Here is a 15,255-nt window from a genome sequence, read left to right on the forward strand (position 1 = left end):
ATACTCGGTTGGTATAAGCCTGCCTGTAGAAGTAGTAGTGTGTGTGGATAGTTCTCACTTTGTATACAGCCTTCATTATTTATACACGCGTGCACCCTAATGTGCACGCTCAGATACGTTTTGTCTCTCTTCTTAACGCCTTCTCTCGAAGTACAAATCCTGACATGTCTATGCCTCTCCTATATTTCATTGAGCTATAGCTTATATAGCTATATATGTATGTATTGCACAGGCCCTTCCCCCAGGCGCCGCATCCGCAGCTGCCGCTGCTTCTGCCCCCCGCCGCTCTCAGCCCCAGACGTTCGGTCCCAGGCAGCTGCCGCCTCCCAGCGCCTCTCGCCTCCCCGCTCTATTTGTTTACAATCAGATTACGTCACCCCTCCCCGGACCCCGCCCTCCCGAACGCGCGTCACAATGGTGCGATCGCGGGATTGGTGGCTGAGGGTTCCCGGCCCCGGCCATCCCCGGCGCCATTTCCGTCCGGCGGCGGCTATAAGAGGCGGCGCACGGAGGCGGCTCTCCTTGTCCCTCGCAGCAGGAGATGCTCGCTGTTTTGCCGGTGTCGCCGCCGCTGCTGTTGCCGCCGCCGCCCCCCCCCTGTCTGAGGAGGGGGCCCCCGCCCCCCCGGGATGTGAGCAGGGGTGCGCTGCTCTCTTGACCCCGCGTTAGAGCCGCGCCCGCCGCCCCCATGCATCCCGCCCTGTACACCCGGGCCAGCATGATACGCGAGATCGCCGCGGCCGTGGGCTTCATCTCCAAGTTCCTGCGCACCAAGGGGCTGATGAACGAGCGGCAGCTGCAGACTTTCAGCCAGAGCCTGCAGGAGCTGCTGGCAGGTGAGGGGCGGCGCCGCCGCCGCGCGGCCCGGGGCTGCTCTGGCGAGCGGGGCGCCGTCCTCCGCCCGCGCTGCCCGCCGTCCTCTGCCGGGCCTGGGCGGTGCGGGGGAGTCACCCTGCCTCCCGCTCGGAGGTGGACGCTGGGCCACACGGGAGCCGCCCCCGTACCTGTTGGGGCGCAGTGCCGCCTCCCGCCCGGGACGGCTCCCCACACGGGATCCCTTCCCCCCCTCAGCTGTTGGGGCGCAGTGTGCGTCCCGTGGGGGCTCCCCACACGGGATCCCTTCCCCCCCTCACTGTTGGCCCACCTTGGATCCCTTTATTCTCCTATCCCCGGAGCTCCGTTTGCCCCAAGTGTTCTTACAAGCCCTAGTTACTCTGCTTGCCTCTTTCCCAGTACCTAGCACAACCACCTTTCCTCCTTACCCTTTTGTCACTTTCCAGTTCCTAAACCAGGCCTCTAATTTGTATCTTTGTCCTGAGACAAAGACGCACGACTGGCTTCTGGGAAGAAACCTCTCCAGTGTTTTAAAACTCTGCAGTTTTATACAGTGCCTGAGTTTGTCCGAGACAGGAATGCTTTTTAGAAAGCCACAATATCTGATAGTGTAGTCAGCCAACATCATGTATCTTGTTTTGGTTTCTAGTATTATAATACTGTAAAATAGTTTTTACATATGGGAAATCAGGGTCCCTTCCTGGCTGCTTACCAAGGTGGTGGAGAAGGGGGGAGAGATTTAAAGGGAAGCATCTGACGTTTTACAAAAGTCTGTTTGGACACAGACAGATAACAAAAAGAAAAGGAGTACTAGTGGCAACTCAGACTAACCAATTTATTTGAGCATAAGCTTTCGTGAACTAAAGCTCACTTCATCGGATGCATTCAGTTTCCATGCTGAATGCATCCGATGAAATGAGCTGTAGTTCACGAAAGCTTATGCTCAAATAAATTGGTTAGTCTGAGTTGCCACTAGTACTCCTTTTCTTTTTGTGAATACCGACTAACAGGGCTGCTGCTCTGAAACCAGACAGATAACAGAATCTCTGAAAGCAGTCTGCAGTTTGTGATGTGCCGAAAACCCCATTCAGTTTCAAGTGTAAAATGTATTTAAATTGTTTTTATATCTGAAAGGATATTATGGAAATGGGAGTCTGGTTTCTTCAGGACCTATTTTCCAGAAAATGCACTGTAGAAATCTTTCTATTGTGGTAACCTTCAAAGGCACCATTCAGGGTCCTTTGTCCTAGGTGCTATACAACTCCATAGGAAAATGTGATTCTTTCCCTATACAGTTTCTGATCCAAGGGCCAGGTTCTGATATATTTCGGTGGCCTTACCCAGCTACTTGGGTAACTATGGTGAGTAGAGGTATCAGAATTTAGAGCTAGGACAACAAACCCTATAGAGAGGTATGCAGTAAGATGAACATTCAAAATACATAAGGTCTTTATTTTAAATTGCCAGTCTGTTTTCCCTATTATAGTTTTCATTAGCAGTACTTGCAATGGGAAAATAACGCTGAAATGTATCAACATGCTATTTAACTGTATTTTTCCTCTAAAAGTTGAGAATATTAGTAATTTGGGATAACTGAAGCCCATAAACTTCTTACTGCTTCACAGCTTGATACTATGGTTTTGTAATGTGTCATGCTTATAGTATAGGTGCATGTTACACGGAGTATTTGAATCATTTTTAAAAATGTGTTGAGTAAAAGTAATGACTTAGTTGTAGTTAACTCTTGAAAAATACTTGCCACATGAGATCACAGTAGGTAGTGTAAATTACCTCGCAAATATTTAAGAGCTCATCTTGAGTTTTTCAACTATCTTTCAGGTGTACAGTTTATAATAATGTTAGATGTTCTGACAATGTTAGTCACTTACTAAGCTGGAAAAATCAAATCTTCTGACACTGTCAAGTGTGAAATGGGTAAAAAATTAGTGAACATGACAATCCTAGTACGTCTTTCTGACTCTGTTATCTAGAGCTAAGCAGCAAAATCTTTTTTTTCCCTTATTCTGTAGAGCATTATAAACATCACTGGTTCCCAGAAAAGCCATGCAAGGGATCAGGTTACCGTTGTATCCGGATCAACCATAAAATGGATCCTCTGATTGGACAGGCAGCACAACGGATTGGACTGAGCGGTCAGGAACTGTTCCGGCTTCTTCCAAGTGAACTCACTCTATGGGTTGACCCATATGAAGTCTCCTATCGTATCGGAGAGGATGGCTCGATCTGTGTGCTGTATGAAGCTGCACCAGCAGGAGGTAGCCAAAATAACACCAACATGCAAATGGTAGACAGCAGAATAAGCTGTAAGGAGGAACTTCTCTTGGGCAGAACAAGCCCTTCCAAAAACTACAATATGATGACTGTATCAGGTTAAGATATAGTCTATGGATGGATCACCTTAAAATGGATGGATAAAATTGGTTTTTACTTTGGGTGGGCTCCTCTGGGGATGGATTATGGAATTTAAACCATGTCACAGCTGTGAAGATCTGGCACACAATAGAGTGGTAAACTTTCAAGTGACAGTGCCGTAGTTTGGACAGTACCTTTTCAGTGATTTAATAGCCTGTGAGTCAGAATGATCACTTTATTTGCTAGGGAGTGAAGAAGTCCAAGGAAGGTTTCAGTTTCTCCCAGACATCTTACTTTTTACACAAATAATTTCAATCCAAATCTGTATTTATAAAGTTACTCTCTGCAGTTCGTCTTGCAGAGGAAATTTGCACTATTACATTTACAAATTGTTACACTTTTGGCAGCTCAGTAACAAGACTTGTTAAAAACATGATAGTACTGGAAATTTTCTGACTTTTACCTAGCACTTACAATATGTATAAATGTACATAAAACAAACTGGTAAGCATGACCTGGGGAAATGGTCAGATCTTCATATTGTGTATTGGCCTTGAAAGTAACAAGTGACCAGAATCTGCCATGGCAACAGGCTTTAAAAAAAGACCATATAAAGACACTGTCTGAACTGTGGTGTTAGCACCAGCCAGCTATCTGTACATTTGCTAGCTTGTAGTTTTCTAAGACTGAGTAAACTTCTTATTTTTAGAAAGTGGAGGTCTGGTTTGTAATTTCCTTGTATGTAATTGGGTAAAAGTTTTTTCCACAAACCACCATCTATTTTGTGAACTTTGTTAGTCATCTTTTATTTGGTAAATTATGAACTGGTGTAAATTTGTACAGTTCATGTATATTGATTGTGGCAAAGTTGTACAGATTTCTATATTTTGGATGAGAAATTTTTCTTCTCTCTATAATAAATTGTTTCCTATCTTGGCATTTTAATTAATCTCTTGTCGTGATTATGTAGGATCAGGCAAATGATTTATCCTCCCAGTAGATGTAAAATAGGTACTGTACTCTAAAGGATAAGACCATCAATGGCACGCTGTTGGGAAACACTTGATACAGCCATGGATTAATGAAGATCACTTGTATACAAACATTTGGGAAGTCTAGGCAAACACAGTATTTTAACATGTCACTTTCATACCTTTTTAAAATCAGTCATAATATGGAAATAACTTCAGGGCCAATAATTCCAGGATATGAGGAAAAGGGACAAATAACATCCACCAAAGATGACTTGAATAAATCCAGAGGATTAAAGTTTACATGGCTTCCTGATGAAGTGAGGATATAGCAAACTTAAGTGTCCATTTTGATCCACCTTTGGGGAAGAAAAGTTTTCAATTCTTTCCTGATGGATTCATTGCTCTATTAGGTGTTCCTGGGACAAATGTCCCGTAGCCTTAAGAGCAGGTTAACCACTTGGCAGAAAGGTTGGTTGCCTTTCACTTTTCTTCAGATGCAAGCAAGACTTTCACTTATAAATCAGTATGATGGGATTCAGGAAACTAAAGGTACGTTGTTTTTTTCTTTCCCAGATTTAAAAAGATGACTGATACACTTTTCAATATGTGCATATCAATTTAGTATTTTTCCAAGTTAATGAATGGTTAGATGGCTCAATTAAGCACCCCACTAAAGGCAAAATCTTACAAGGGTTAGTTACACTTGAGAAGAAGTTCTATACTACTTTACTGCCATTTATTAAAATACTGAGATGAGACATGATTTTCAGATCCATGATCTAATATGCACATTGTTTCATGAGCATGAAATAAAATGCCTACACAACTCAGTTCCCTTCCAGTAATGTGTCACTCCTTACATAAAGCTGTAACTGATAAGCAAGTGCATGGCAGAATCATTACTCTGATCTAAATAAGTTATTGTCAAAAGAAGTTTGTCAAATTAATTGGAGACTTTCCACCTATCATGGGAGACTTTCCACCTATCATGACAAACTTTGCTGATGACTGGCTTTAATTTACATGTAGTCATATTGGTTTAATCACAATATTTTAGTTATTTAATAGATGCCAATGCAGGGCTGACAACCCAAATCTAGGCCTTCCTGTTAGAGGATGACTAAGCACAGCACTGGTCTAAAGTCTGTTGCTGAGTAGTGAGGCAGAGCACAACTCCTTTCTGTCTTGGAAGCTCAGTTTTATATGTAAGTTCGGATCATGGTAAAACTAAGAATTGCTTTAAAAATTACCTTTTTTCCCCAACACATTAATCTACCATTATATGCCAACATTACTTTATGCTTGGGCTTTCCTCAGTTAAGTCACGCAAATTATTGGTCAGGTAGTGGATCTTGAGAAGCTTTCAGTTTACTTTTGATTCTAACAGTAGCAGTTTTGTCACAGCTTTTCAGTTGCAGATGTGCTTTAAAATGCTGCTGTTAATCTTTAATTTTGCATCTTAAATTTAAACTGTAGTATTTATTTTAAAAAATCCATGTGCTTAAAATGTGGAAGATTAAAGTGAAGTATTAAAATATAAAGACAAAGTTATGTTCCACTTCTGTGGACAGTATGAATACATCTGAATAGATGAGGCAATATAAATGTTGCAGGTGGTTTCCTGTGAATCTAAGGTTTAAAAAAAAACCACTTGTCTGAAACTTGCTATCTTTACACCACAGAGCAGTAAATGGAACTGTGCTTTGTGTACTGGGCAGGTGCTTCTGTAAATGGTCTTCTCTTCAGCTAGCAAGAGGATGAGGAAGAGTTAGCTATATAGCTTGCCTTTATGACATTAATTACGCAAATTGTGAAAGCATGATCAGACTTTAGATGTGATCTTTGTCTTGCTGATAAGTTAGGCATAGTTTTGCAAACAAATTTCAGCTGTGAGGCTGATTTGACATTTATCTTAGAATGAGTATACTGCCCCAGATGGCTAACCTTTTAATCCTTTTAAGGTAGGGTGGCTTTATTATGACATAGATTAGATATAGCTGCACCTACAGTTAGTAATTCATGTCTGCATTCAGAAAAGTTGATTTTTCCTATTGGAATTGTTCAGTATATACCATCCAACACAACGGCCGCTTCTGTGCTCAAAATATCTACATGAGCAGTAACAATAGCATAGGAAGCTTTAATATTGAAGGGCTTTGAGTTAACCCTGGCTACAAGAGGCCATTAAAACTTACGTTTCAGTGCAAACAGGACAAATGTTGCAGATAAACTTTTATAATGGCATCTTGCATTCAAAGGAAGATAAACTGTCCAGGCTTAAGTTGCAGTAACAAAAACATACCAATAGACAAATGTGAGTAGCGCATACTCAAGGATGGCTTGCATGAGTAAGCTAGCTAAATTATTAGGCCTTGCATATTCAGTATTGAATAACTTTTTTCTGTTTGTCAGTGTTGAGGGTCATGAGTTTCACTGTACCTAGAAGCTTTAATGTTAAGCTATCTGCCTGGCTTTAATTTCTAAACAGGTTAAAATCTACTGAGGTTATCATGGGGTAAATTTCTAGCAAAAGTGCCTTGCAGTGTGTACCTGGCAAAACACGTGTTTGGTTCTTATGCATCCTTTCCGCTACCGCCTTTTGTGTAGTTCCACACAGCTGAGACTCCTTTTTTCAGTTTCTATCTCCTAGCCATCTTCCCTGTAGACATATTTTCAGAGCTGTCAGCGCTGCAGTTTAGTGGCCAGAGGAGCATTAATAAACATAATTATTTTTCCTTTGTCTCCTTTGTTACCCCAGAGCTGAATATCCTGCTTTAGTATTTGAACCAAGACTTAAAAAATGAGGTCTTTGCATTAATGCTCACACTTAAGTAACTAAAGAGGGATTTAGGGGCCTTAATGTTAGGCAGCCATTTAAAAAACAATCTTGGCAGTTGCTTCCTAAATCTCCATTTTTCTACTAGATTTTTTTAAATAGGGGTTTCCCTAGATGCTGTCTGTGTGACAGGACTCAACTTGCCAGTTTTGGTCAGAAGTGGCTAGTTCTCTCACGTAGCCTGACATAGTTTGTAAAGAACCTGGTGCTTAAAGTACAGTGTTACAGCAAAAAGTTACTATAAAAACGTGTGGTTCCTTCCACATTTACTGTGCCTCAATGATTCTATATCAAATTGGCTGACTAAACAAGTAGGAAAAAATCTTCACTACCAGCACTATATATTCTTCTGGGATCTGGAAATGAAGCCGTTTTGGGTAATGTATCATTACTAGAAGTAATTATTCTGAAAGTTAAATGGTATTTTTAAACCTTTGCACTCCTAATCTTCCATGAAACTCTGCAGGTGTAACTTGAGCCATAATTTGGAGACAGTGAAACTGCAACTGGGTACCGCTAAGGGAACTCTGTTGATGTGCAAGCTGTAAAGAATCAAATTCACTCCTAGTGCGGTTAGTTTTTCTGTGACGTGGTTAATAAACATTTGCCACTGTATTAAGCAGTTATTGCTGAACAGCTGAGAAAGAAGGTCCCTTTTTTTAACATGGTTAATTTCTTGACTACATATGCATTTAAAATCTGTGCTCTTTCGTTTTAATGCATAACAAGCTGTTCTCTACAGCAAAATGGTATTGCTTCTATTTTTGCACATGTATGTTGAGTTTACTGCTGAACACTCATAAATCAAGTGGCACACCAGGTTTTTTCAAAGTTTCCTCTAGTACGTAGACTTGAAGGGAAAATGGTTTGTGTATATGGCAAAAGCTGCCATTTGACTAAACTTTAAAGATGTTTTTAATTTAAGGAGTGGAATATGTATAGACTAGAGATAAACATTTGGATTAAAAAGGAATGTATATTTACATCTATTCTTGGGGTAACAAGTTATTTTTACATGTGTTTTACATTTACATTCCAGTGTGGCATAAAGTGAACATTGTGAAGCAGGATGTTAATTCAGTGGCTTTCAAAGGCTGGAAAAGCAAGTCAAACTTAAACAGTAAATGTTGTATTAAGAGTTAGCAGTGACACTTAATTTCCTCAACATAGAAATTGCTGGGTATAAGTAACATCCGGTGCTTTGACACTGCACTTCAATGTATGGTTTCACAATTTCTTTTGGCTGGAGTTGGAAAATATGCTGTGGTAAACTATGTATTGTTGATATAAAGTAGGTCAACAGTAAAATGGCTGACTTACCATACATGGACAGACCTGAAATACTCTAACACATCAGAGCTTTCTGTACAGTGGATTTTCATAAGGGGTAGAAACTTATGCGTGTGAGACCCTAAAGCATAACTTTCTGTACCTTTTGCTAATTCTTTGCTTTATCACATTTGCTAATTACTGAAAATGTCTTTGAACATGGGCATTGCTCCCTCCCAGATTCTAGTCTACTGAAGCCTGCACACAAGTCATAATGCTGCATCTGACACATCAGTCTTGCCATGGTAATGCTGTCATAAGGCTGTTTGTGACTTGACAGCAGAATAGGCCAAATGGGGCTGGAAGTGGTATTCAAATTCAATAGCACAGGGAGAGTAATTACCACATTTTTTTTCAACAGACATTTGTTTTATTTCAGAGAACTACTTCATGATACCTTTAAGAGACAGGGAAATCCAGCATGAATCAAAGCTGCACTACAGGGACCAAGCCCTAGGTTGGGGATTGAGGGGGGAAGGATAGCTCAGTAGTTTGAGCGCTGGCCTGCTAAACACAGGGTTGTGTGTGCTTGGTACTTTGTGAGGCCTAGGCATTATTTTTGTACTTGAAAATTAATGTTTAGCTAGTTTTTCCATTTTTTTCTAGATGTTAACTGTGTATTGAGAGCATTCTCACACCTTAGTGGGTGAATATTTATTAAAGGCAACATTCCTCCCAAGTGTTGGATATTGGAGGTTTGTAATCTGTTTAAAATCAAAGTGTTTTAAACCATCTGACTAGAATAATTTCACCTCTCCCTTGATTATCTTTCATGCCACAGTGATGTCATTATTTCACTGGTTCTCAAGTCACCAGAGAGGTTTCTAAGGCTGGCAAGTCATGTATTTCTTAATGTAAAAAAGACAAGCAGAAAAAAACCCCTAATCTGCCCCTGCCCCTTCCCTCCAACCACCCCACACTCTCCATGAATTTTGTACATTAGAATTAAAAATCCATCTTTTCCCCCATTTGTGAACTTTACAGAAGAATTATAAATTAAGAACAGGTGCTAGTTTGGTTACTGGGTAGGTTCCTTCCCAACACAAATGTAATCAAAACATTTTAAAGGCAATTGCGGTTTTTCCACATTAGATATTTAATATCACTTAAATTTTTAATCTGTTTTAATATCAAGCTACAAATTAAATTGAAAATAAAACTAAGATACTCTACTTGCAACATGGAAGATCTTATTTCCTATTTACCACACAGGAAATACGTTTCTACTCTTGTCTGAAACATCAGTAAAATGTCAGTTTGAGTCAAGGCTAGCTTCATTCACTGAGTAGATATACTGAGAGACTAATTTCTACGAAAGTTCAAATACAATCATCCATACTTGTAATTTTCCAGTGGTGAGACCTTTCCTAGATCATCACAAAGTCAAGCTATCAAAAAGATTTAACTTTTCTAATTACAATTCTGACTTGCACTACGGTGCACTTTTCCTTTAAACCCCAGACATAACTCCTTCCCTTCCTTTAGCATTTCCATTTTTCAAACTCACTCCCTAGCCAGCAATCACTATAAGACCAGTGTGTTCCTAAGTTTCAGAATAGGAGGGAAGGTTGTGTGGTAGAAATGACAGTGCCAGTATTTATAAATGAGTCAGGATGACATTAAAGTGAATGCAAGTCTGGTGCCAAGTGTTAAAGGAACTAGGTTTGGAAGAATACAGGAAAGTGCTCTGAATTTGGATCTTATTTTGATGCATTTTATTTGTACCTGAGTTTTTCTTTCCAAGTGGTGAGAAAACAGTGTAACATACTTGTGTAAATATTCTGCAGAAGAACACTTGAGGCAAAAAGGTATATGCATGAATGTTCACAGCAGGGTGTTTGTGTGGCCATCTTGAAAGCTTTGCATTTGGCAGACAGCTAATCATTGAACAATAACAGTCATGTGAGGGGTGACTTCACACAGCATGAACAGAATACTAATGGTGAATACTCAAATCAATAGTTATAACGCATACTTGGAGTAATTGATAGAAATATATTTGCAAATACCATTTATCTAAACTATTTCAAATCACTATTAGTTAAACTCACTGGATAATTTGATGAGAAAGGGGAGCTCAATTAACTGAATAGACTATTGCTTGTGGTTAGTGTGCCTTATTCTGTTATGGGCATTATCTATACCTAAGTATGCCCTAAATTTCTCCTAATTTATGAATTCCATGTAATCCTGTGACAGGTTTTTTAACACAAATGCCCTAGTGAACTTTGTCCCTCTTTTATATCTATTCCAACATATATGAGCAACCTTTTATAATCTGCTTACAAAGGTCATGCAGGGAAGACAGATGTGTTTCAGATTTCCAAAAGACTATAGCTTCTTAAAATCTTAGGCCCCAGCCCTACAAATATTTATGTACATGCTAAATTTTATTCACTTGAAGAGTCTTGTTGAAGCCTGTGGGACTATTCATGTGAGTATATATCACGTGCTTCAGTGTTTAAGGATGGGGGTGTATCTGAAATGCTTTTCCGGTGAGGCAAAGAGGGTATTTTCTATTTACAGGTACACTGTAGTGAACCCTAAAATCCTTGCCATTGACCAAGGAGAAACTTCCAACTTTATTCTTACACATTGGAGGCAGTGGTGAGCTGGAGCCGGTTCGCGTGAACCGGTGGTTAAATTTTGAAGCAGTTTTAGAACCGGTTGTTAACCCGCTTCCCTGCAGGGGGCGCTGAGGCTTTGACGGGCTCCAGCCGGGAAATGATGTAATTCCTCCTCCGGCTGCTGCGCTGCGGGAGCCATGTGGGCTGCCGCCTGGCCCTGGGCACGAGCCCTGGTGCTGCTGCTGCTCTCCCAACCCCTGGCCCTGAGGCTCCCGCTGCTGCCTGGTGGGTCCCCGGCTGCTCTGCTGGGCCTGGGCTGCGTCCTGCTGCTCGGGCTGCTCCGAGCCGCTCTCCCCGTGAGTACCCACCACCCTGCCCGCAGCCAGCCCCTGCCTGCAGTCCCCCCCGCACCCTCTGCCTGCAGCCAGCCCCCGTCTCCAGCTGCCCCCTCACTCCCTGCCTGCAGCTAGCCCCTGCCTCCAGCTGCCCCCGCACTCCCTGCTGGCACCAGCCCCCGTCTCCAGCCGTCCCCTGCCCTGTCTGCACCCCCTGCCCGCACCAGCTGCCCCCTGCCCACATATTCGAATGTGGAGCTCTGTTTGCAATATTCAGGCTATATAATTGTTAAATAGGACATTAGTGGTAGTTTGTGAAACTGATTTTACACATTCATAGTTCAGGTTTCAGAGTAGCAGCCATCTTAGTCTGTATTCGCAAAAAGAAAAGGAGTACTTGTGGCACCTTAGAGACTAACCAATTTATTTGAGCATAAGCGTTCGTGAGCTACAGCTCACTTCATAGTTCAGTGGTTAATCCCCTTGAATTTGGTATGTGTTTGACTGCATCCACTGTTACGATATGTCAATCAAGTCAGAGAAATCCCAGTGCTGATTTGTTGGCATTAGATTCTTGAGTGATTGGATTCTCCAAAGTCTGCTTTCCAGATGTAGATGCAGACAGTATGGATCGAATGTAGGGCTGCAAACAACACAAGGTCAATATATAGAATAAGAGATGAGCTGCAGTGATTTACAAGGTAGCAATTCCATCTGAGCGCTTTGATATAAATTGAAGCAAAGGGTCTCATGGCTAATGATTTCAACAAAAGAACCCCCTGGAATGGAAATTATTCTGGGCAATTCATTATAGTTGATTTTGCTTTTAAATAATGTGTCGATCCACCAGTGTGCTAACATTTCAAAACCTTTCAGGCTACTTAAACTACTGAACAATACAATACTTTAAAGAGCTTCCTATAAAAATGAAAGGATTTTAGCAGTGTAAAATTTCTGAGAAACTTCTCCGAATGTCCTTGTCTCAGTATTCTGAATTCAGCAATTGTTCTCATGTAACATTAATTTTAAAAGTCCTGAAAACACCAAAAGAAGGGAAACATTGCAGCTCTGCCCGTTTCCCTCTCCCTTGGAGCTTATGGAGCCTGTTTAGTGTGAAAACCTCCCCGCCCGGGACTCTGTGGGTTTGGAGGGACATTAGATGGATAAAAGAAACTGAGGAACAGCTTGCTCTGTTCAGCTTAACTCCTCATACAACCCAGTGGAAATACAGTGGGTGTAGTAGGGGGAATTACTAGCAACATGTTTCCTGAGTTAGCCTTGTGTATGAGAGTGGGATGAGGCCAGAAAACACTGTGGAAAGTAGCTGGTTATTTCTGTGCATGCTCTCAGGGTCAGCAGTGGAATTCTCCACAGATTGTCATGGTCTATGCAGTTTGTAGGCTACCCATCCTGTCCCTCTGAAAGGAGAATATAGTGGGATACTCCCCAGGGAAAGATTGATTTGGCCTTAGGTACTAACTTATACTTAACCAAACCTTCAAGAAAACTCACTGTATTATAGCTTTTATTTAGAATGAGAAATTTGTCTTCTATGCTTTGATTTAGATGCAACTCTGACATTGGACATCATCAAAGGTAATTGGAAAATGGTAGGAAACAGCTGAAAACACTCTGTACAACTTATACATGAGAACATTAATTCTTAGATTAGCACTTGCCATTTGGCAAGCAAATGAACACAGTCGGATGATATCTGGAGATGTTAGTTGGCCCAGGAGTAAAAAAGGTAAAAAAATGAACACTTAATAGCATGAGGTGACTTACTACTGAGTGTGGTCCATAGGGGAATAGTTAGGGCTGGAAATAGTTTAAACCTACTTTGTAATCTTACAGGCAGTAAAATGGTTGTTGCAAGGAAATGAACATTTCTTTCAATAATCAGTGCTTTCTTTAGGTTTTTTTTTTTCATAGTCAATATAATGTAAATAAAAGCAATCTAAACAGAATGAACCAAATTCTGCTTGTCTGGTGTAAATCTGAAGTGACTCAGATGAAGTAATTGGATTATATATGGATTTACACCAGTCCATTTGCCAGCAGATTTTGGCTCAGTGAGGAGAAATCTAAACATTTTAAAGTGCAGCTTTACTCTGAAAAAGGACTGCACAAATGGTTAAATGTATGGGATTAAATATATTGAATTTACTGTTGTTTTTTTAAAACGGTCAGACCTGAAAATGCTACTTAGGCTTTGAATGGATTCTCTTCATCTCATGTATCATCATGACTAGTAATAATTGTTCTGCAAGGCAAGTTAGGCCCTGAATCACACCTGTGCAACCATTCAGTGGGGCTTTCACAGGTGTGGCTGATAGACAATTCTGCTGATGATGCACTAGGTGAAAGAGACTCTTGGTTGCTTTCAGTTGGCTCTGCAGGCCTTGAGGAGTAAAAAACGACTGAAAACATATTGCAGTCACTAAAACCAATGGCTATGACTCTGAATACACACACGGACCAGACTTGTTGAGTAAGTAGCTGCCATTTTTACAGTCATTTTCAGAGCAGAATCACACATTTACATACTGAAAAGATAGTGTCTAGAGTGCTCTGCAGTCCTCTGGATAACTTGCTGCAGTAGGAGACTTGGGTTCTATTCCAGTTCTGCCATTGATATGCTCTGTGGTCTTCAGTAAATCATGTAACATTAGTTTCCCTAGCTGTAAAATGGAAATAATATTTACCCATATTTTGTAAAGCACTTTGAGATCCACTACTGAAGACAGTTATTTAAATGTTAAGTGATGTTACCGGTGGATTGGGAGACATTTAAATTGTTTTGGTAAGAAACAGATCACAATCATTGTCCTCTTTTAATTTACATATATCCTGTGCACACAAGAATGTTATATTCTTCCTATGCTATAGGATTCTGAAAAGTAGTGGTTTCAAAAGCTGCTGCAGCACTGAAGTTTCAGATGAGAAATAGGGTAACAAGTACCTGAAGTGACAGGGTGGGTCCACATTTTTTCAGACTTACCCTGATACTCTTTCAATATGTTTAAATTCTTTTCAGTGTTACTAATCCAGGATGCTTGCCCATGCTAAATTGTCACCTCCTGCAACAAGACTCTCTCATGGAACTGCAGAAATGTTAATTCAGTGTATCAGAGAACAGGCAGACTCACAGGAACGGGAGGAGGGCAACAGATAGTATATTAAATGTGTCCTTTTAGGTGTGGTGAACTCCCTCTTACCTTAGTTTTAATATACTATATATTGAAGTTTCCTCCTATTGCTACTGATCTGAGTACTTAGTGGTGGGCAGAACTTTAAGATCAGTGATGGTGGAGTGTCAGTATGTGTCAGGAAAATGCTGTGAGCTCAACTTGACACTTAAATATGTGGCAGTTATCGGTACTGTTTCACATCTAAACATTTAATTGGGGCAACATTGGTCTTTTCCATTTCCTTTGTTTATTTCATCTGCTCTTTAGCTTGTCTGCAGCACACCCTATGTTGCAAATTTTATTGCAGAATGAAATGTTAAATATCACACTTCACTTGAGCCTGTGCTGTGGATAAGTCAGGACAGTAACTGCACAAAAAACATTTATACAATCTCCTTCTCTACATTGGAGCTTTTATAAATAATCTTCCCTTGGCCTGCGCCGCTTCCAGAAGCTCCTATTGCCCTGGAGCAGCGAACTGTGACCAGTGGAAACCGTGATCGGGTGAACCTGCGGATGCGGCAGACAAACAAACCAGCCCGGCCCACCAGGGGCTTTCCCTGCACAAGCGGCGGAACAAGTTTGGGAACCACTGAACTAGATGGTCATTTCGGGGCTTAAGCTCTATGAATCGATGACTATGAATCCATAGTATTTCAGTATTTTTAGTGTGTTCTCACTTTGACTGCACACTGTGAGTATTAAGGTGCTTTGCTATGCTGAGTCTTGGTCAGCCCTGGTTGTATGTTCCTTTTGTGATCATGTGATTTCCCCTCCCTTCCCCATTCCTCACTACATGTGCCTGGTGCAGTTAAC

The 15,255-nt window shown here is 41.1% G+C and overlaps 1 protein-coding gene across 1 annotated transcript; it reads left to right on the plus strand.

Moving 5' to 3' along the window:
• The first annotated feature begins 529 nt into the window (after window positions 1-529).
• Window positions 530-4,096, plus strand: BTG1 (BTG anti-proliferation factor 1). Its single transcript, XM_084643230.1, has 2 exons — window positions 530-836; window positions 2,865-4,096. The coding sequence occupies exons 1-2, from the start codon at window positions 689-691 to the stop codon at window positions 3,227-3,229; spliced, it is 513 nt and encodes a 170-aa protein (XP_084499356.1). The 5' UTR covers window positions 530-688; the 3' UTR covers window positions 3,230-4,096.
• The last annotated feature ends 11,159 nt before the right edge of the window (window positions 4,097-15,255 follow it).

The sequence above is a fragment of the Lepidochelys olivacea genome (assembly GCF_965140295.1).
Source record: "Lepidochelys olivacea isolate rLepOli2 genome assembly, chromosome: 1".
Taxonomy (NCBI): domain Eukaryota; kingdom Metazoa; phylum Chordata; order Testudines; family Cheloniidae; genus Lepidochelys; species Lepidochelys olivacea.